At 35.7% G+C, this 20,577-nt stretch overlaps 3 protein-coding genes across 4 annotated transcripts; all 3 read right to left on the reverse strand.

Annotated features, from left to right (window-relative positions):
* Window positions 1-90: 90 nt before the first annotated feature.
* On the reverse strand, window positions 91-7,161 carry LOC100262179 (ruvB-like protein 1). Its single transcript, XM_002285091.3, has 13 exons — window positions 7,008-7,161; window positions 5,905-6,203; window positions 4,958-5,146; window positions 4,650-4,781; window positions 4,389-4,538; window positions 3,989-4,144; window positions 2,862-2,996; window positions 2,040-2,105; window positions 1,846-1,952; window positions 1,121-1,220; window positions 917-1,008; window positions 757-826; window positions 91-618 (listed from the first exon to the last, which is right to left on the reverse strand). Exons 2-13 carry the CDS (start codon window positions 5,983-5,985, stop codon window positions 529-531), a joined length of 1,368 nt encoding a protein of 455 aa, XP_002285127.1. The 5' UTR covers window positions 5,986-6,203; window positions 7,008-7,161; the 3' UTR covers window positions 91-528.
* Window positions 7,162-8,574: 1,413 nt separating this feature from the next.
* Window positions 8,575-11,932, reverse strand: LOC100251962 (uncharacterized). Of its 2 annotated transcripts, none has more exons than XM_059737422.1 (5): window positions 11,720-11,932; window positions 11,407-11,620; window positions 9,919-10,094; window positions 9,227-9,518; window positions 8,575-8,859 (listed from the first exon to the last, which is right to left on the reverse strand). In XM_059737422.1, exons 1-5 carry the CDS (start codon window positions 11,781-11,783, stop codon window positions 8,793-8,795), a joined length of 813 nt encoding a protein of 270 aa, XP_059593405.1. In that variant the 5' UTR covers window positions 11,784-11,932; the 3' UTR covers window positions 8,575-8,792. The 2 variants fall into 2 exon arrangements, with proteins under 2 accessions (XP_059593405.1, XP_002285123.1); XM_002285087.4 differs by having other exon boundaries at window positions 11,407-11,626.
* Window positions 11,933-12,423: 491 nt separating this feature from the next.
* LOC100257089 (uncharacterized) lies at window positions 12,424-18,666 on the reverse strand. The gene is made up of 8 exons (XM_010652854.3): window positions 18,195-18,666; window positions 16,339-16,836; window positions 15,329-15,494; window positions 14,606-14,903; window positions 13,766-13,838; window positions 13,581-13,671; window positions 13,153-13,232; window positions 12,424-12,944 (listed from the first exon to the last, which is right to left on the reverse strand). Exons 1-8 carry the CDS (start codon window positions 18,273-18,275, stop codon window positions 12,663-12,665), a joined length of 1,569 nt encoding a protein of 522 aa, XP_010651156.1. The 5' UTR covers window positions 18,276-18,666; the 3' UTR covers window positions 12,424-12,662.
* Between the last annotated feature and the right edge of the window lie 1,911 nt (window positions 18,667-20,577).

The raw sequence follows: 20,577 nt of genomic DNA on the forward strand, positions 1-20,577 counted from the left end.
TTTTAATGCATACCTTAATTTTGACAACATACCTCATGAAAGGAGTGCTACCCCATCAACCAATTTGAATTTCCCAAAGGGATTTAAAAATGGAAAGCAAAAGAATCGATTTCTAAGTTCAAAATATAACAAGATTAAGGCTGCTAAGAGCAGATCTACCATGCAAGAAAGTAATCTGTCTTTTGGGGTCTATAAAGAGATTAGTCTTTGCAAATACATCATCAATCAACAAAAACTCTGAGACTCCTTCATATTTTTGTTGTCTTTGCAAAATAGGTAATTGGTGGGATACCTCCGGTGACATCCAGAGGATTCAAACCAGCTCCACTTGGGAGCAACCACCACCCATAAGGCACCGAGAAAATGCTGAGCAAGTTAATGGACAGCAAGGACTGGATCGGATGTAGAGGCAGGTGCTATCCATGATGTCTGAGTGGCTCCTCCTTGTCCTCTCAATCACTAAATGCCATCTCATATATGGTTCTTTTCAAAACAAAAGCATGCATTGGAAGGATTAAGTTAAAATTATCATGAGATGTATCTTTCCTGCTGCTCCTGCAGAAGCCTTGCTGAAGACTTTGCGTCTAGATATAGAGCCTTCACTTCCTCCAGATCAGCCTATAGATTGTAAAAATAGAAATGTAAAATTCCCATGAATAGGGTGAATATTTTTCAAGACAAGACACACTAGGGGGTTTTGTTGGTAGAATTGTGAGAGCATGCATATATCAAATGATTCATCAAATCTGTAAGTACCTTGCAAATGTTGTCTCGACCATTCATCCTGGCCATAATGCTAGCAGGTGATAAGAGCTGAACTGCATGCCTGATGGAACATTAAGATTAGATTTGAGTATTCATGGGAGGAAGGGTAGCTAGGATCCTGTGTACAGAATATGTAAAATGCAAATCAGACCTTAATGAAGCTTCTTGTCCAATTTCTCCAAGGTAAGCTAGACTTTCTTCATCTATAATCAGTTCCTCCACCTGTGCACGGATTGCTAAAATCTGTTCGATCAACAAAGAAGAAAAACATCAGATAGGAGGGAATTTGATAATGTGTTCCAGAAGTTGAAAGTGGGTTAAACTAAGAACAAGTCTCCAAATGATAGACGATGACCTGAATCATATCAGCAGGACCATAAGTTTCCGTCCGTACAATCACCAACCGGTCTAACAAGTCAACAGGTATGCCATGAGGACTACTCATATCAGTTCCTCTGCAAAATGAGAAGGGGCCATGTTCAGAAACAAGAGCTTAAGGTGATCAAGGAATCCAGGCAACGCCTAGATGTTAACTTCTATAAAAATCGGAGTACTTGCAGTAAGTTATTTATACATGTTATAATAGTTAATACATCTTAATTTTTAACACAATGGGCTTATTGTACTGTAACCAACTCCACTATTGTCTGGTGCAGCTGTGGGTTCTAGTTTAAGTGTTCCTCTGAACAGATCTGTATAGAGAAGAGGTTATAAATTAGGTTCACTGCTTGCAGTTTTTCAGGTAAGTCTAAAGGATGTCCAAGCCCAACAAATGGATTGAACTAAAATAATACACTCTGACCAAAACAGATCACACCAGAGTCATTGTCAAGCCCATCTCCTCGCCAATTTGTTGGTCCATTAGGAAACTCAAAGAAGGTATATATGGTCAACTAGCTGTAAATTGTGCATTCACTGATAGATTGTCTTATCTTTCTCTGGGGTTCAATATTTTAAACACATCAACAAACAGCAATTGATTCCAAAAGAAAAAAAAAAACTGCAATGGTTAGAAAAGATAGGTAATTTTTTCATCCTATTCCAAGTTATTTGGTCATTTTCACAGGTAGAATGCCATACCTTACATTACATATTCCCCTATTTGTAGCGAAAATTACTATTGGAGACAGTGAGCTCTCTAGAGCACGATTCAAATATGAAAAACACTCCATATCCAGCATGTGTACCTATGAAAATAAGTTCAGAAATCCAAGATACACAAAAGCAATTTGGAGATAATCCAAAGATGAAAAGGGATTAAATGAGAAAAAGACCTCATCAATAAATAGGACCCCAGGAACAAGCTCTGCCACACCTTCATCGATGTAACGGTTAACAACCTGTCATTCACAAAACCATTTCATTTAAGAGATTTATGAGTCAGGAAGCATGAAGGACCTTATCATCTTGGCAAAATTGTAGTGGGGAATGAGTACAAGATGAATATGTTCTGGTGCATGGGTTGTGCATGTGGATGATGCTATATGCATGGACCTTGGGCATGGCCAAGGTCATGGGATCCTACAGCAAATGATGAAGAGTTTTGATGCTAAGCAAGAGTGGCTTGGTATGGCACACTCATGTGCACATGGGTGCATGCATACACACCTGAGGAAGTGGAGCATGTGACAAGGCTGGCACTCATCAGGGGCATGTTTAGCTGAGGCAAAAAGAAAGGGCTTATTGAAACCTAAGGGTGTGGGTTATGGCATGACATGGGCACACCTGGGGCACCTTGAGGCACACCAAGACTCTCCGGAAACAAGTGCAAGGCATTATTAGGCCTGCATGCACCCAAATATGCAATGGCTTGGGCAAGGCATAGGAGCATGGCACATATCAGATATTGTGTGGCTGATACACATTGTGGAGTTTCAAAAATAAGTATTGGTTGGTTATCCTATGCAAATACCAACACTCGTGAATAGTTTGAGAACAAAAGAAATATTTACGTATGGGCTAGGCTTTATGAGATATAACTGAGGAGTTTAAAAAAAAAGATTGTTCCCCAATTAACCTGTTTGTATAACTACAGATTTAGAGTTCAAAAGAAATGAAAAAATATAGGTTAATATCTCCCATCCAGAAAATGATACCTTGTTAATTTCCTGTCGTAACTTATCAGTGATTTCTGTTTTCCTGGGCTTCATCATCTGACCCATTAGGGACAATATATCTTGTCCACCTTGAGGCCGTGCATTTGCAGCATCCAGGTCATGAAGTGTTACATCCTGATTACAGAGAAAAGAAAAAAGCAATGAGAAGATGAATAATTAACATGGGGAACCCACTGTGTCTCTGAAACCACACCTTATAAAGATGTAACTTTAGTAGCAAACAAGGGCTTAAATCTTTGTATCAATAAAGATAAAGGGGTTGGACATATGAAGAGAGAGATTAAAAACTTAGGTGAGATGTTACTGAGATTTAACTAAAAGTTAGCCAAGTGAGGCCCCCTCTTTGTCTCAACCTTCATTGAGAAGTGAGAATCACCCATCTCAGACATTTAACTCTGTGGTAGCAACCTCTAAAACTAAGGAATATAGAACACACCAGTCAATCAAAAGCACCACTAGAGGGCTTTACATGTTTGGTTGTGTTTAATTCAAGAAAGAAATGAGAGAAGTTTCAATCCATCCTTAAACCTACAGAACAGAGACATTCAATGCAAAATATCACCTAAAATATGATCAATGGCAACTAAATTTGCACTTAAGTTTTGATGCGTAAGCTCCCTGTCCCATCATCCATGTGCCAATAAATTCTTCTGCACTCACCACATCAAGTCCAGGAAATCAAAGCGGTATATGAATCACGTGTCCCCTCAATTGTTTCTATCACATTTTTGACACAAATGAATTTAGAGTCTCAATGGAAAGAAGAATGCAAATACACATGTGTGATACATGTAACAAGTTTGAACAATTCAAGAAGAGTAAAATCTGAACTATTTTGAAATCTCTGATGCAGTGTACAAGCCTGAATACTCAAAATCAAAACTGTAGCTCTGCATAGCTTCAGCCTGTTTGACCTGTTTAGACTTACAATTCTTCATAATAAACTAATTAAGAACACATGCAACTAGAACCCACATTATTTTGATCACATGACAGTTTTCTCAAGAAGGCAAAGCACCCAAGATACCATTGCAACTGAGAAATGAACAATAGAATCAAGTTCCAAGCATGGTTCATGAAGATCCCAGAATTTATCAAAAACAAACCTGAACTATCTCCTTCTTTTTGTGAACCTCTCCTTTAGGAAGTGGAACATACTCTTCCGCCTCAAGGTCAAATTCTGTAGCAAAAGCATCACTTCTGCCCACCCTTTTAACAGCTCCACTATTGGCTTCAACATATATAACATCACCAACAGCTACCTGCAGATTGTATTGAAAAATAATGAAACCATACACAAAATAAAAAATAAAAGAAAAAAATAACAATCTAAGCATGCAAGTAGACCTATAAACTAATGATTAACCCCATATACTCAAGTGCTCATGCACAATGTCATGACACTATTCCTATATGCAAAACTTGCATTTAAAAGCTTCAACAAAAAGGTTAAAATTTTTAAGGATATAAACAAACAAACAAAAGGAAAAGAATCCAAGACCTCACCTTCTCCTTAATCAAAGCATCATAAATAGTTGGGTCCAATTTCAGCTGCTTGGTTCCCTTCACAGTTTTTAATCCAATAATCACATGGCTAATGCTTTTTCCATAACCACCTGTTGTGCTCTCAGTTTCTTCTGGGGAGAGTTCTGTCACCTAAAAAAGAGAAGCTACTTGATTTAAAGATGATAATACAACAAAAAGATCATGATATTACTGGCAAGTCAAACTATTAACAAAAAAAACTCATAATCAGTGATAACTTGCCTCTCCTTCATACACTTCCTTATTTTCCTTGATACGTAGACCAATAGCCCGTCGGAAATTTTCCATTAAAATCTCAGTTTTCTTTACCTCTGATGAGTATACCTCTGATCCCACCATTGGGCAGAAAGGAACCTGTAAATCAGAAGTAAAAAGCAGATCTCACACCCCTGAAGAGTAAGGCATTCAACATCCCAGAGCTAGACTGAAAATCAACTGGAGAGAACCCCAGAATCTAAATCTACAGCTCTGATAAAGAGAATTCAAGACACTACTGAACAAAAAATGGTAAGAGTACATTTAAGTTGTACCTTGCTACCGAGCTCTTGGGATATGCCAAGGGCCAGTGCTGTCTTCCCAGTACCAGGAGGTCCAGCAAATAGAAGAGCCCGGCCAGCCATCTTCTTCTGCCGTATCATATCAACTACAAGACCAGAAGCCTCTCTTGCCCCAATCTGTCCCACAAAGCCAGCAGCCAAAGGTATTGCATTTCCATTGGCCTGGAAGTAAACAGTAACAAAACCCACATAATCATATCAGTTAGTTAAATGGAGATCAATCCAGAGAACCAGTTCATCAATACATAATTACACGGGAAAGATAGTACAGTGCACTGTTTCATACTTCTATTTAATATTATTTTCCTTTTCTGCCAAAAAAAAACATTCATAATGGGCATCAAGTCCCTCAAAGTTCTTAAAGATCAATTTTTTTGCATATAAAGCACATACTTTCATCATATCAATACCCCTCCAAAAACTCCCACTCCCCAATTACCCATACAATGATATAAGCCCCCTGGAAACCTAAAAGTCTACAAAATAACATAGCTACACCAGCAAGCACACTGAAACATTCAATTAAAATGGCAGATAAAAAAAATACAAGACACTGAGTTCTTAACATAGTTACACTGAAGCAACCAAGCAATGCCCCCCATTTTGGGAACCTTACTATAAGCTGTTGAATAATTTTATTTTCCTGAAATTCGGGGGAAAAAACACCAAAAAAACTTATTCAAAGGTTGCCCATGCCATACAGCGTAAAATTCTCAAAACCACACATGACCCTGAATGCGCAGCCAATCTTACTATGATCAGAGAAAAATGATGTCTTAGCTTCACAGTAGAGAAGATACACAAATGCCCAGCGACAAACAAGCAATAAATAAAACCCTAAAATCTCGAAACGTGGAAAAAGGAAAAGAAGAGAAAGGAAAATCAGAAAGAGAGAAAAAGATGAAAGTGAGTAGAAATACCTCGAGACCGAGACCTTTGATATGGGTGTGAGTGGCGACCCTCTGCTTCTTAGTGGTGGATTGAACCTCCTCTATCTTCATTCTTTCTCCCTTTCAAACTTTGCCTTCGCTTCCTTCTGGAGGCTGTAGCTTTTACTATTATTCTCTTTATGGGGATGCTGCGGCGGACGAAGGAATTTCAAAGCCGCGCTCCGAAGTCCATGGGCCCCCAATTCCTGTCATGGGCCTTCTTGGTATTCAAGCCTGGCCCTTGGTTTTGCATGATTTTCTTTGCTCCACCAAGCCTGGACCTCCTCTATCTTCATTTAAATAAAGGAATTCAAAACAATTTATTTTTCATTTAAACAAAAGAGATACATATTCTGACATAAAAATTATAAATTTGATAATTGAAAAAGTAATTATCAAGTTTAGAAATAAATTGAGAACCGTCCAAATAGTTTTCAAAACATATTTCAAATAGTCACGAGATATTTTCGGCCATGGATTGAAATATCAGAATTTATCCGGGATATTTCGGCGAAATATCGGATATCGGTCGGCCGAAACGATATTCGATCCCGATTATCGATTTCCAGGAATACCATCGAATCGCCGATATTTCGCCGAAATATCGGTGGATGACCGATAAATCGGCGATAAATCGCGAGTGAATCTGACGCGCGGAGCAACTGGAGGAGGATTTCAAAAAACGCCGAAAATATCACCGATATTTCGGTATTTTTACCGATTTTTCGGGAAATTTCCCGATATTTCCTACCGTCCAGCGGATACAATATCTGTCCATTTAAAAAAAAAAAAAAACATGCTATTTGGTAATCTGATCATGATATTCAGGCAAAGGTTTTGTTTTTCAGCCTGGCTCAAAAATCGTGGATTTAGGGTTCGTGAAATTTAAATCCAATGGCACAACAGCAAAGAGACCCCTAAAACAGATCCAGAAAACACAGGGAGCAAAAGAAAAGCAATTTTTTTGGTTTTCCTTGGGGGTTTTGCATGGATTTTCTCGGGAATCAAACGAGGATGAATTTTCCCGGAAATCGAATGGGGGATGGATTTTCTTGGGAATCAAACGGGGGTTGCAAAAAAAATTAGATTAGTACCTGCGAGGATTGAGAGTGGCAGAGGAAAATAGGGCTTTTTTAGGGATTCTCTCGTCTGGAGGGCAACTTCAGAAAAGGGCTTCTTGATGCCCGAGTGAGAGAAGTGAATGTCATGTTGATTTTTAGATTTAATAGAGATAAAAAAAAAAAAATCATGAGAATAATTTTCCTCACTCTATATATATAATTATTAATTATCGACTTTTATTTTGATTATTAAATAAATTAATATTAATAGAAAAAGTTGTTACTATATATTTTTAATAAAATTTTAAAAATTAAATTTCAAATAAAATATTTTATATAAATTAATTTAATTTTTCATTTAAAATATAATAAAACATGTTTTAATAAAAGTATTTTAAAAATTTTTAAATAAATATTATCTTCAACAAGTTGGTTCCCTTCATGTAACAATATAATGGAACCACATCGATCTTCCTTTTGATACTAAGGATTATTGCAATGTCATATATATTATATCTATGTATAAATTGTTTTTATTCAATAAATTATTTTTATTATTTTTAAAATTCAAATATCGAATCTACCGATATATTTCTGTTTACTATTTTTTTTTCTTGATCAGATATATATATATATATATATGTCAATTACATTTACAAGATAACTTTAAAATGTATATTCTTATTTATTTTATCTTTTTTTTTTTAGTTTTTCCAAGCATTCCTATGAATTTTAAATAATTTTTGTTGCACCAATATTTGTGAAAAAATATCTACTGATATTTCCAATATATCCGTAAAAATCCGTAAAATCGAAATATCGATATATCCATAAAATCCGATATTTCAATTCATGGTCACGACTATCAAGATGTTTCAAACCTCTCAAGATATTAACTTTAATTAAGGTGCAAATAAGATCGGTTTGATTGATTTTTGGGTAAAAAAGATGAACCAAATTGATATAATCAGTTTTATATATGATAAAAATTAAACCAACCAAATTTAGAGTAAAAAATCAAACATTTTGAGACCGGTTTGATTTGACTTTCGTGGATTAGTTTCAACGCAACTTAATGAACTTTTTTTTTTTTTTTTTTGTGTCTTGAATCCAATTGTAGATTTGAGTTTATTTTGAGCCAAATCCATTAATTTGAGTTTATATTAAATCTTAAATCTAATTTGTTTTTAAAATTAATTTTAAAATATATTAAATGCATTTAAAATTAATTTGACCATAATATAAAAATAATGAATTATTTTAATATAATCCAATATAAAGAAGAAATTTATCAAATATTAAATAATTATATATAAATTTTAAAATATTAGTTTGGTTCAATTTTTATTGATTAAGAGACAAGAAAATTGAAAACCGAAAAGAAAATTAAAAATCAAACCAAAGATTTTCAAAATTCTCAAACGGAACCAACCTTTCTTATTAGTGAAAACTCAATTAATACAATTGATTTTGGTTGGTTATGATCGGTTTATCGGTTTTTTCAATTTTGCTTATTGATCCTTATAAATATGATTCATCCCAACGCTTTCAAGACGGAATTGGTGGTGAAGCCGAACCGTAAGGACAAATGCAAATCATGTCAGTCTAAGAGATATCATTTTTGAATTACTTGTCCAATTACAGAATTATATCTTGTGGGAAAAGTTATTCAAAAAGTACATCTGAAGAGAATACTTAAAAGAGTTCAGAGGAATAGCAACTGATTCTCCCATGCCCAACCAGAATTCATTCCCACCCATGTAAAAAAATCTGTTTAAAATGTTGGGGGACGGCAACATATGGTTTTGAATCACCGTTTTAAGCAGCTGCTGCCTCAGGCATTAGAGAGTGCCGCTCCAGGATTGCAACAGTCTCTTCCATGGCACTGCAAATACAAGCCAATACCCATCAGAAACTCACTATTTAAACGGCTTACAAATGAACATGTCAAGAGCTGCAAGGTGGTAAGCATTCAACTCAAGTAAATAAATGATCACTACAAGCAGAAACATATAAAGAGCAGGTGAGGTCTCTGGCATGGAGATCACCAGAGCTGGTGGCTTGCTCAAGAGCAGGACTATCTCTCTTGCTGCCAAAAGAAAGCGAAACCACCAGATGATCAACAGGCATATAATTCATCAACTTCCTGGCATAGATTGATAATCCCAAAGCAACCGGAGGACATTGAGGATAATTGCCATGAACCAGAACAAACATTACAAGAAAAGAAATCTAGGCATTTGAATGCTTACCTCCCTGGTCTAAGGATCTTGTACTTCCCTAACCTGGAGAGGTCCACCACTGTTGATCCTGCACGGCCTGAGGGAAGCACACCACCATCATAGACATATGCACAGTGTTCCCACAGGTTCTCAAAATCTTTGATGCAGACGCTACTAGGCTGCCCACTCAAGTTTGCGCTTGTGAGGGCCAGTGCAGTTTCTGAACCATGGGCAATGACTCTGATAAAGTCACAGTCAGGCACTCTGACTCCTATACTATCCAAGCCTGGGTTCAGAGACTTCTCAATTATGCTTAACTCCCCTGAACAACATCCAAATTTATGTTTTCAGATGACAAAGATTCAAGATATGTGGACAACTGAATTAGGAAAATCAGTATCTAACTAATATAGCGAGGACATAAAAAAGACAATTATTATAAGATTTAACAATCTTTTTTATAGGGTTATAAAATTTAACAGTTGCAGGAATCCCTATAAATGGGTCAAATGGACACTATTTTCTTTTCTAAATTAACTACTTTAGGCACCAGAACCAAAGAAGTAAGATATTTTCCAGGAAAATTAAATGTGCTTGGAGTTCCAATCCCCTATTTTATAGTCAATGATGGATTTTTGATGGTCAATTGAACAGCTCTCTTAGATCCTCAAATATTGCCACTTGTTTCTTCTTCTAAAAAGAGACACATAAGGGCTACAAACCTCGCCGTAGCACAACAGTTACAGGTCCTGGCAGGAGAGAACCAAGCAAGCCGTCAGGCAAATGGTCTGTGACAGCAAAGCGCTGTATGTCCAATACATCCCCAACACAAATTGCAAGAGGGCTTGTATGTTTGCGGCCTTTGATCTCATATATCCTATTGACTGCTTCTGAAGAACTGCAATTACACCCCCAGGAAAGGAAACAATGCATAATCAATTTCATCTCATGAATATAAATATCATTGGATGTTGTTTCTTCATAAAGGATTATGATTAAAAAAAAATGGATTCTTCTAAAATTGTTTAATCAAATTGCTAAAGATTGAATGTGGGCCCATCACAATGGGAAAGATAACACGTGCTCCTTTTTTCCTTTCCTCTTACAACATATTTGCAAAAATAGGACATTTTCATGCTTAGAGACAAATTTCAGATCTCCATTCACTTTAAACTTTTCATCCACAAAACAGTATAGATGTTTGCCGGGTAGCAAAACACATTTTAACAATGAAACTTACCATAAGCAAGTTTTAGCAAAATGAAAATTGTTTATCTATGACATGGTTCTCAGGTGTCACATGTAAGCTTGATGTAAAGAAAGGGCATGACTATGTGAACTAAAAATCAATACATCTGTGAAATGGGAAAATAGGTTTGGATGTAGATGAAAGAGGTGGATCATTTCCATTTATTTCTTAGTTTGCATGACCCAGGTTATAAATGGAACTCCTAAAAACTTTTCCCACAGATCTGATGCTCTTAGTTGGGTGATCCCCTTATTGCCTTTCCTTTTCAATCCAGTTATGGGGCCTCTGAGCAAGGCATATATAGCTAATGCATTAGAGGGAGATTTTCAGAGGATTTTGAGATGAGTGACAGAAGTGTTTTGAGGAGCCAACTTCACTCAATAGTTAAAATGTGGATCACTTATTACTTTAATCTGCGTGAAATGGGATCTTAAGGTGTCTGCATTTATGCTTTAAGGTGCTCGTTGTTTTCGGATTGACTTGAACAAGAGCGAGTTGATTTCTCATAATGAAAGGAAAGAAAATTCTTTTCCTTGTTTGGATCCTATTCCATTGGGAACTTGATGAGGTAAATCCTCAGGCTTCCTTGCTTGGCCCATCTTTAAGGGGTTGTTGTGTATATCTGCTAGAACATCCATGGATGCTATCATCAGACCTACAATCAACAGGATTTTGTTTGAAGAGGTGGCAAATACAAGGATGTTGGCAGCTATTTAAGTAGCGCAGTAGGTTCTCTTGGTTTCCATCTACATAGAGCTTCTCTCGTGAAAACCATTTAGAGCCCAAAACATAATAGGGTCATTAATACTCTCTCGTCGAAAACAGAATGATTTCCCTCTATATGCATCAAATGAAAAAAGAAAAAATAAAATAAAATGACAATAAAACTGACTTTCAACTCAAATATCAAACACCTACAATGCACAAAAATAACCAAGAAAAAAATTAAGGAAAAATTTACCAAGCATCACAAGCGAATCCATAGAGGGTATCAGTGGGCACGGCAATGACCTTCCCTGCCTTGATAGCTTCAATTGCTTCTTCCGCGTGAGCATCTGTTGCAGGGCGAACGACCCCCAATTCACTTCCCATAACAGCCTCCATTTTCTTGGGAAAACTGACTCTAAATCTCCTGTTCTGCTTCAAAATTTGCACAAATCCAAACTTGGCCACACCTAAAGCTTAATAATAACGCAAGCTATGTATCAAATTACCACCAAAAACACATATGGTTGAGAGTAGAGCGGAGTGAGGATATTCTAAGTGAAGAGCACCTCTGAGAGGAGAGCGAAACGTAAGAAGAAGCGATCTCTCTGCAAATTTCGCGGGAATATTCATACTCTGTACTGGGGTTCGTTTGGTTGGTTGGTTGGTTCCGACCGTTACTGCGGAGTCAGCCGCCAAAAACAGCGAATGCCCTAATCCATTTGGGCTGTGGCCTGCTGCAGGCTCCTGTGTGACTTCGTTTTCTAATTGTGAAACGGTGTCGTTTTATTGTAATAATTTTAGGCAATAGTAACCTTGGTGTTGCTTGCTTTCCTTCCCCCTCTATTTTTTTTTCTTATATATATATTTTTTTTTGAAATGGGTTTTTCGATTATGGTTATATTTTTATCATTTTGGTAGGCATAATATTTTTTAATAAAAAAAATATCATTGTATAATGATATTTCCTTTATTGATCCACTCCCTCTCACAAAGACTTGTTATAAATATTATCAGATGTCTAGTCTCACAAGATAAATCTTGTGGGACATAACATAACAAAGATGTCATGTTTACACGAGGACGAATATAATTTCCCATGTAAGTTGGAGAATGTTCCTAGTACTATGACTATGGTTCCTCGAAAGCACTAAAGAAAACATAATCTTTATGCATAGTCAGGAATAATAGTGCTGTAAAAACCCAGCCAGTTGGGAGCCATTTCAAAATTTTATGCTCATTCAGAGCATCTAAAATCAGCAGAGCAAAGAAATACACTTAAAATTCCTTCTGTCATTATTCTCAAGCCTGTTCAAGACAATCTAAGTTAATTACTCAAAATATGATGTATATATATATATATCATCTGTTTTTTTCTTTTTCTTTGTGTGAAAGTAAAAAAGCTTCAACTTTGAAATACTACTACATAGCAAAAACATCAAGAGTTTCTACTTAGGAGGTAGATAGAAAGTTGAAAAAAAAAGCGGTAAAAAACATCAACAGGCTATTGATTCAGCTCCTACTAAAAGTCTCTGGGTTTTCAGATTCAGTATGGTGGCGCTGGTGATGTGAATTTGCATGGTGGGAAGCTGCAGCAGACTCAGCTGCTTGGCCTGGTTGCGCACCCACCTGGGAACGTTGACGCTGCTGCTGCTGTTGCTGCTGCTGCTCTGACCAGGCATGCCATCTGAGTCTCCATCTCAACAGCTCCACAATAATAGAACTCCCACTCATTGCAATGCCCAACCCGGCAAATGTAGAGAGGAGAATGGATAGAACGGCTTGTACACGAACCTGTTGAAAGTGGAAACAAAGTAATAAGAATCATATGGGAATGAAGTGCAATTTATGTTTTGGACATAGCTCATATGGACTGAGATCAAGATGATTCTGTAGCTGAATTTGCTCCACCGAACTCCATCAGGACCAATACTCATTTTTGGTTTCTCAGTATCATTCTTTTGGCAAGTGGTAAAATATTTTTTGTTTGAGAATAACTTACCAAGGAATAAAAAATATGCGCGAAGAGAACCACCAATGCAAATTGAATAGATGCATAAACCCAGATAAATCTTCTCTTCACTGTATACAAAAAGGTTCAGGGGTATTGATTCAGGGAAGCATCAAAGACAAAAAATAATGTTATTGGCAGAATTTTCCACAACACTTGATGGTCAAGCAAAATCTAACAGTTGGGAGCAATTCATCACCAAACAAAAGAATATAATATTGTTGTATATTCAAAATTATTTCACTGGATTGATCTAGAGCAAGTGAAACTCATTGAAATAACCATCAAATAGTGGGGTTCTGCCTGTAGGTTCTTCTAATACACTAATGTACAGTTGTCAATTGCAGGGGAAATATTCTTACTCCTACAGGAGAATCAACCATCTCAAATATATTTATTAAGGGCCTTGGGCAGCTTACCCATGGTTGAGGCAGTCATGGAGGCAAGAAGACCCAGTACACAAGAAAAGGGAAGAGAAATGGCTATTGCACTAGTACCCATATTTCCAACCTGCATTTGGGAAAGAAAAGAAAATATAAGAAAAAATTATATAGAAAAGTAATGACTGACCTCAAGGATCTTATGTGAAAGTTGCTACTCTTACCAGAAGCTGCTCGAGAAAACAAAAGTAGGCAAGCATACTGACAATCACGAGTACAGGCAGTTCATGCCAAACCCTAATAAGATTTGCAGTAAAAAGCTTTAGGAAACATTAAACCAGAAGCCAAATAAGATGAATTCTCAATGTTATGCATGAAGATAATCTAATTGTTGAGGCTACAATATTGTAAACAAGCAAATACAGCTGCAGTACAAAATAAGAAACAGAATACTTAGTCTGCAGGCATCATTATGGAACAATTGGGAATATTAAAATTTGTAATTACTAGAGGAATTACTAATATTGTTTGATATTTGTCAATAATCATTATCTATTAAATTATGCGATATATGTTGACAATCAAGTAATTTATTTATTCATGTGCAGTGAATTAGGCCTTGTAAACTTATGGACAAATGGACAAAATTTCTCAGAAGGCACTCAAAGAATTCTGTCACGAAGACAATAAGATAACAACACCAATATATTATGTACAGTTTTATTTTTTGGTCGAGTTTCTTGACTAGAAAATTAGGTTCTTCAGGTTACATAGAACTAAATTACTTCATGATTCAATCTATGTTCTGATGAACTTAATTTGGACAATTTTTATATGAAACTAAAAATAAGTAAGAGAACCAACAGGCATAAAATATGAAGAGTGCCAAAGCTAATCTTGGTAGAATGGTAAGTATATTCTTATTGAATGGTGTGCGGTTCAAACATGGGGAGTTCCTCATGGAAAGAGGTTGTTATGCAATTGGATTATGAAACCCACAAAAAAGGTCAAACAAAAAAATATTAGTGTCATATTTGGGCATGCAATAATACCAAATCACTTGCCTGTATCCATTAACTTCTGTCTGATGAGCTCTATTTGATCCACTATTTCGAGTTTGAATGCTCTGGATCCTCAAAAGAGTGACAGGCAGGTTTTGAACCTCTTGCTTGCATACATCACAGTTTTTGTTACCCTTGATCCTAAACCATTTGACAGCACACTCCTGGTGGGCTAGAGCAAGTTCACCTTTGCAGCTGCACTCCATCTTGAGAGTCTCACCACCTTCACACAGTTCAACCAAACAAATCCTGCACACAGCCTCTTCTTCAGGTATATCCTCACCATCAGCTTCATTGTTTTCTGAATCATGAGACTAAGATAAGATATTGGTTTGTTATCACAAGTAACAGTAAATTAAAAAGAGAAAAAGACAAGTAGTTGCTGAACACAGGAAATTACGAATAATAGGATTAAAAAACAAGCATTTTTAGTCACAGCTTATGCTCCATTTGGTAGCAAGGAAGAGAGAAGGGAAGTACAAAAGATGTGGAATCAAACAGAAGGTAAAGGTATATTTCAAGTTTTGACAACTGCTACAAACTTAGTACATTCACCATAACTGGCCTAGTAAATAAACTAGGCATATGACAAGTTGCCAGCTTTGCCAGTCCCAAACTATTGAACATCAGAATAGGTATAAGCTATAAAAGGAAACAGATTTTAACCCTTAATGAACTATCATGTTGCAAATAGAGTGTATAATTTAGTCAAAATAATGAAATTACCTGCTTCCACTGCTGGACTTGAATTCATTGTCATTGCATCCAATTCCTTCACCCGGGGAGTTGAGGGAATTACACGAAAAAATGAATCCATTCTCTTTATGCTTCTATCTTTATTGTTTACAGGGACCGAAAGTGAGCGAGATATTCGCCGATGGACTCCTCTTGTCTGCAAAAATGAACAGCTTAAAATAACGGATGCTTAAACAATAGATGAATAAGACCTGATCTTAAAGAGTTTTCCAATATTTAGAGGGGGGAAAATTGTTAAAAAATTAATTAGACAATGTCAAATTAAGATCTATGTCTACATTTATGTGGTTGCATGATAGAACAGGAACTTCACCAACCTAACTATTATGGCCTGCTTCTCTATTTTATTCTGTCTGATGACCAAGAAATTCAGACATCTTCTGTTCAATATCAGAGCTTTAAATTTGTAATATTCACAATGAGGGTCTCACTGCCACTCACTACCCACATGCACAACATGCGTTCCATGCTGCAGCTTGGGCTGTGGAGGTAGTGATTTCCAAACGAGTCCAGCCTTAACACTAAAATGTTTTTGCCTGGTGGTTCAATGCAACATAATCTACATTCAGCTTGTCTCGACTCAAGTGATACAAGTAAACTTCAAAGATGTTATCCTGCTCAAATGGGTTGTCTTGATGCTTTTAATCTCTAGAATTTCTTCCAACTTAATCTAAGATGACCATGCTAAAAAGGTTTTTCAGGACTAGGCACCCATGTATCAGGATAACCACTATAAAATGCATACAACAAATAGTATAATCTACACGTAGCCATGTGGGTTGAATGGACACATTGGTCAGCCAGGCTCATGGTTGGGTGAGTTCATATGCAACGCATCACACCCCATCCCACCACCAAACAAAAAGAAAAACAAACAAATAAACATGTGCACATAAAAATGCAACCATATCTTTATTAGAACATTTTACCAACTAAATGAATTAGATTAGGCAACTTGAAATGATAATGCAAAGACTTACATCTGATTTCAGTGCACTGCCTATGCTTCCTCCACTTACTGATTCTGGGTTTGAATGCTCAAGTGGAGTACCAGGTAGAGATGATGTTCTATTCATTTTAGGAGTGAATATCTTTGAAAGTGACAATGACCTTGAGATTGAGGGTTTTTCTCGTGAGGTTGTAGATGAACCTCCTAGAGCTAGGTTAGCAGCCTTATCGCTATCCGAAGTAGCACTCCGATTCTTAAAGCTCAATTTTGGTAGGAGGCTTTTTTTGGATGATTTACCTTTAGTAGCAGAAGGACCTGGAGACCCAGTTACTCTTGTATCACTTGGGCTAGGTGTCAGAAAGAAATTTACTTTTTTTGGAGTCGGACTTGGTGTTGGAGGCATCTTTATTCTAACAGAATCTTGAGAGGAGGCTTCCATTTCTCTTGAGGGTATCTCTAGGAAGAGGTTTTGCCGCCTCCATTGCTGAAAATGTGGTGTTTCTTCAGTTATTCCAGTTGAATCTTCAACCTGAAAAGAGAAAGAATATAGAACTGAGTTAGCAAATATGCAAAATAAGCATATAACGCTTCTCATTAGTTTCATCCTATATTCAATCTGACCAGTTCCCAAATGCACTCCAAATACACAATGGAAATAGTACTGCACCACCAACAGATAAGGACAAAAGCTTCATGCCCAGAAACAACAGATCATCAAAGGATGAAGTTTGCTTTGCATCTTCAACTTTAAGTCCATTTGCCACAAACTGTATTACTGTTTTCAGACGATCATTTATGTAAAATTTTCAATTTTTTTCATGCTTTGGTAATCAAGCAATCTGCTTCCATGGAAAAACGCATATTGGAGCTCCATGATCCACTAGAAGCAAGACCGATAGAATTTATGTCAAACAATGTTCACAAGGCCACACCCTAGACACACAAAATCATAGCCAAAAAGCATCACCAGTTTGCCTGAAGTCCATGTTCCATGAGGATTACCATTCACTGGGGTCTATAAGTGTGGGCCTCAATCCAAAACTTTCCTAACTCACAAGATGGAAGTTTCCACCAAACTTACAGTAAGGAAATAGTATAGAGGATAAAAAACCCCAAACCTAACAAGAAAACTAGAACAAGGAACAGTGATTTTCAGTACTCTGGCTCTAGACATTACATCCTGTTCTTGGCTACTCAGTTATCAAATTCAATAACCACTAGGCTTGCGTAAATTCCTCATCTCTTGTCCTAATTCAAGAAAACAAAAAACTCAGTTGGCCATCATAGGTCAAGGGATAATTTCAGTTGAGTTGTAACCAAACTCACCACAACAAGGTTGTACAAGTAGAAAAGCATGTAAAATTTATACTTTCTTCATAGACCAGGATTTCATCTTTGCAGATATATCCATCCATATTAACTAGGTAAAGTAAAATGTACACTATTTGGGAGAACTATGCCATTTTCTCATATCCAGATTCTGTATCAAATAATTTCCATGTATGTGGTAATTCAATTTTACTAGGAGAAAATATGAACAGCCAAGTACCCACTTAAGCTCAGTCATCCAAAATTTTCAAAAGCAGATTCTAATGCTCAAGAAACAAAGCAAATTCAGTCAATGGATTCAGATGAACCACCGGTAGTGGCAGTAAGGTACTACCATCAAGAGCCCATTAAAAAGTAACATATTTCTCACCCAAAATTGCAAAAAAAAAAAAAACAGATTTTGTACTTTTGTGCCCAAGGCTAAACCATCATAAAATTCGTCTTGTATTATTTTTTTATTCCAGAAATAAAAGTTAAAAAAGAAAGGGGAAAAAAAGAGGAAAAAGAGAAGAAACAAATGAAAACATAGCAAAGGAGGAGTCAAGGGGCGGAAAATACCTCCTGAATTGGAATAGCAACCGCTCTTTCACCTTCATCCACATCATGCCCTTCAGCCACTGGTTTTTCCTCACCTCTCATTCTCTCATACCAAAACAACCAAAACCCAAAAAACTTAAGGACCAGAGGCGCCCAAAATCAAAGAATTCCGCTAGTTGAAGCAAGAGCTCAGTCAACCAAGCAACTTCCAAAAGGCCCAAACAACACGAATGAAGAGGCACGTAAAAATGGAGAGAGATAGAGAGAGAGAGAGAGAAAGAAAGAGAGTTTGAGTGAAGTTTGAGGAAGTGGAAGTTATGATTCTTGAGATGGGGGTACTGCAGATGAACAGATAGCTGAGTTATTGCATTACTGGCAAAAGGTGGTGGGATAGGAAGGGTGGCCTACTGCCACTTCCACAGACATTTGGTGCATTCTCCATTACTAGTGATCATTATTTATCGTTACAAATTTGCTTCACCTCCCTCATCATTACATGTTTTCTCTTTTCGCAAAATTGCTTTTTAAATCAAATAAACTCTCACTTTATTAGGTAAGGAAAAAGAAAGAAAGAAAAACATGAATAAATTCATTCAGTGTATATATTTTTCTCAAGATTATATGAACTATGATATATAATATAGTTTATTTTTCTTCTTTTTTGAAGATCTTCAACTAAAATATAAGTATGAGAAAGGAAGTTTTATTTGTACTATAGAAAACCCATTATTAGTGTATTCCATTATCTATTAATTTATTATTTATTTTAGATATTCATTTAATTTGTAAAATTAATAATAAAATAAAATTATACATATACATAAATATAATTGTTCAATTTATAATATTTATTTAAAATAAAAAATTATACTATATTTCTATATTTCTTATTAAAAAATACTAAAATTTTCTTAGTTTTAATAATATTTAAGATTAAAATATTTAAAATTTATAAATATATTTTTTATATATTAAATAATAAATATATTTTAAATTCTTTTTTTAACCATAAATTAAAATTTTTTATTTTCTAAAATAATTAATATAAAAAATAACTAAAAAAAATAGCCAAAAATATATTTTAAAAAATGATAAATAATATATCTCACTACTTATTATATTTCATATTTGATTAATACATAGGATAAGATACATTGAACATATGAAATAATAAGTGAGAAATTACCTTATTTCATTTTCTCATTATCATGTCTTCTATTATATCCGAAGAATCAAATATGACTTAATAATAAGAGATTAGATAATTTCATTTATAAATAAAAAATTTAGCGACTTAGCACGTAGTAAAAGTAACGGAATAATCAATATTTTCTTATCTAATATTATGGATTTAGATTTTTTTTTAAAAAAAAAAAAATAGCATGTGTTTCCCCATTATTTTATCATCATTTTTATCATTTTACCAATGGGTAGGTATTTTTTTTTATATTTCATCTGCAATTAATCCAAATTTGTTAATTCCAAAACAAAACATGCTTTGTGAAATTCAACTTTTGATGCCCATATATTTTAATATCACCTACTTCCAATACAACTAGATGAATAAATATTATAGTGGAAGGCTTTGAAATAATGGAGATTACAAGTTCAAAAGATACGGAATCAACACCCTAACAATTTCTACCTCTTAACACCCCAAAAAAAGTTGTTTAAGATTTCTCCCTCCTTGTGATGGGAAAAGAGGGTCAAGATCCCATAAACAAGGTTTCCCATTCCAGAATTTTGGTATTTAAAAGAAGCACTTGAATCAAAGTGTAGTATAAAGACTAGGCACTTGAATCAAAATGTAGTAGTATAAAGACTAATAATGGCGGCAAATTGAATGTTGTATATTAAAAGGGTCAAAAAGAATGTATGGCTTTTGCTTTTGCATAATATGCCTTTAACAGGAGGGCGGGAGAAAAACCCACTTCCCTGCTGTGGGGGAAGGGCTTTAGTTCCGTCCCCATCAACTCCAAACCCTTCCTTTCATGGGGATTTCTTTGTCCAATTCACTTCATTTGGACCATATTTACGAACATGTATACATATAAAAAAACAAGGGGGAATGATCTTAGAACAATATTATGTTCAATTATCAAAGCTAGGCAAACCCCACATCATACAGATCCTGTGTCCGATTTATCATATACTATAAGTAACAAATCACGTGGGATCTCAGCTGACCCACCGCCTCCTAAATGCCACCACCATGTGATTAAAAAATAAAACTGTGTCGAACCAGATAAGAAGACATGAAGAAAGATATGAAAGAAAATGAATGGTTGTTAGGCATGGAACTACTGTCACTACAAAGAAGAAAACACAAGGCTCGGTTGAGATGTGATTTGAAACCATTCAGTCTTTGTCTGCTACCATTTTACAAGCCAAATCACACTCATAT

Source organism: Vitis vinifera, chromosome 6 (assembly GCF_030704535.1).
Source record: "Vitis vinifera cultivar Pinot Noir 40024 chromosome 6, ASM3070453v1".
NCBI lineage: Eukaryota > Viridiplantae > Streptophyta > Magnoliopsida > Vitales > Vitaceae > Vitis > Vitis vinifera.

What these genes read in the sequence shown, in the direction of transcription:
- LOC100251962 (XM_002285087.4), bottom strand. Translation starts at nt 11,783, where the DNA reads ATGAATATTCCCGCGAAATTTGCAGAGAGATCGCTTCTTCTTACGTTT. An exon ending in GGATTCGCTTGTGATGCTTG is followed by an intron (nt 10,095 to 11,406) that starts GTAAATTTTTCC and finishes GTGTAATTGCAG; the next exon opens with TTCTTCAGAAGCAGTCAATA. An exon ending in AAGATCCTTAGACCAGGGAG is followed by an intron (nt 8,860 to 9,226) that starts GTAAGCATTCAA and finishes TTGTATTTGCAG; the next exon opens with TGCCATGGAAGAGACTGTTG.
- LOC100257089 (XM_010652854.3), bottom strand. Translation starts at nt 18,275, where the DNA reads ATGAGAGGTGAGGAAAAACCAGTGGCTGAAGGGCATGATGTGGATGAA. An exon ending in TTGCTATTCCAATTCAGGAG is followed by an intron (nt 16,837 to 18,194) that starts GTATTTTCCGCC and finishes TTCTCTTTTCAG; the next exon opens with GTTGAAGATTCAACTGGAAT. An exon ending in CATGACTGCCTCAACCATGG is followed by an intron (nt 13,233 to 13,580) that starts GTAAGCTGCCCA and finishes TTTTGTATACAG; the next exon opens with TGAAGAGAAGATTTATCTGG.
- LOC100262179 (XM_002285091.3), bottom strand. Translation starts at nt 5,985, where the DNA reads ATGAAGATAGAGGAGGTTCAATCCACCACTAAGAAGCAGAGGGTCGCC. An exon ending in GGGTCCTATTTATTGATGAG is followed by an intron (nt 1,953 to 2,039) that starts GTCTTTTTCTCA and finishes TTATTTTCATAG; the next exon opens with GTACACATGCTGGATATGGA. An exon ending in GTCCTGCTGATATGATTCAG is followed by an intron (nt 1,009 to 1,120) that starts GTCATCGTCTAT and finishes TTGATCGAACAG; the next exon opens with ATTTTAGCAATCCGTGCACA.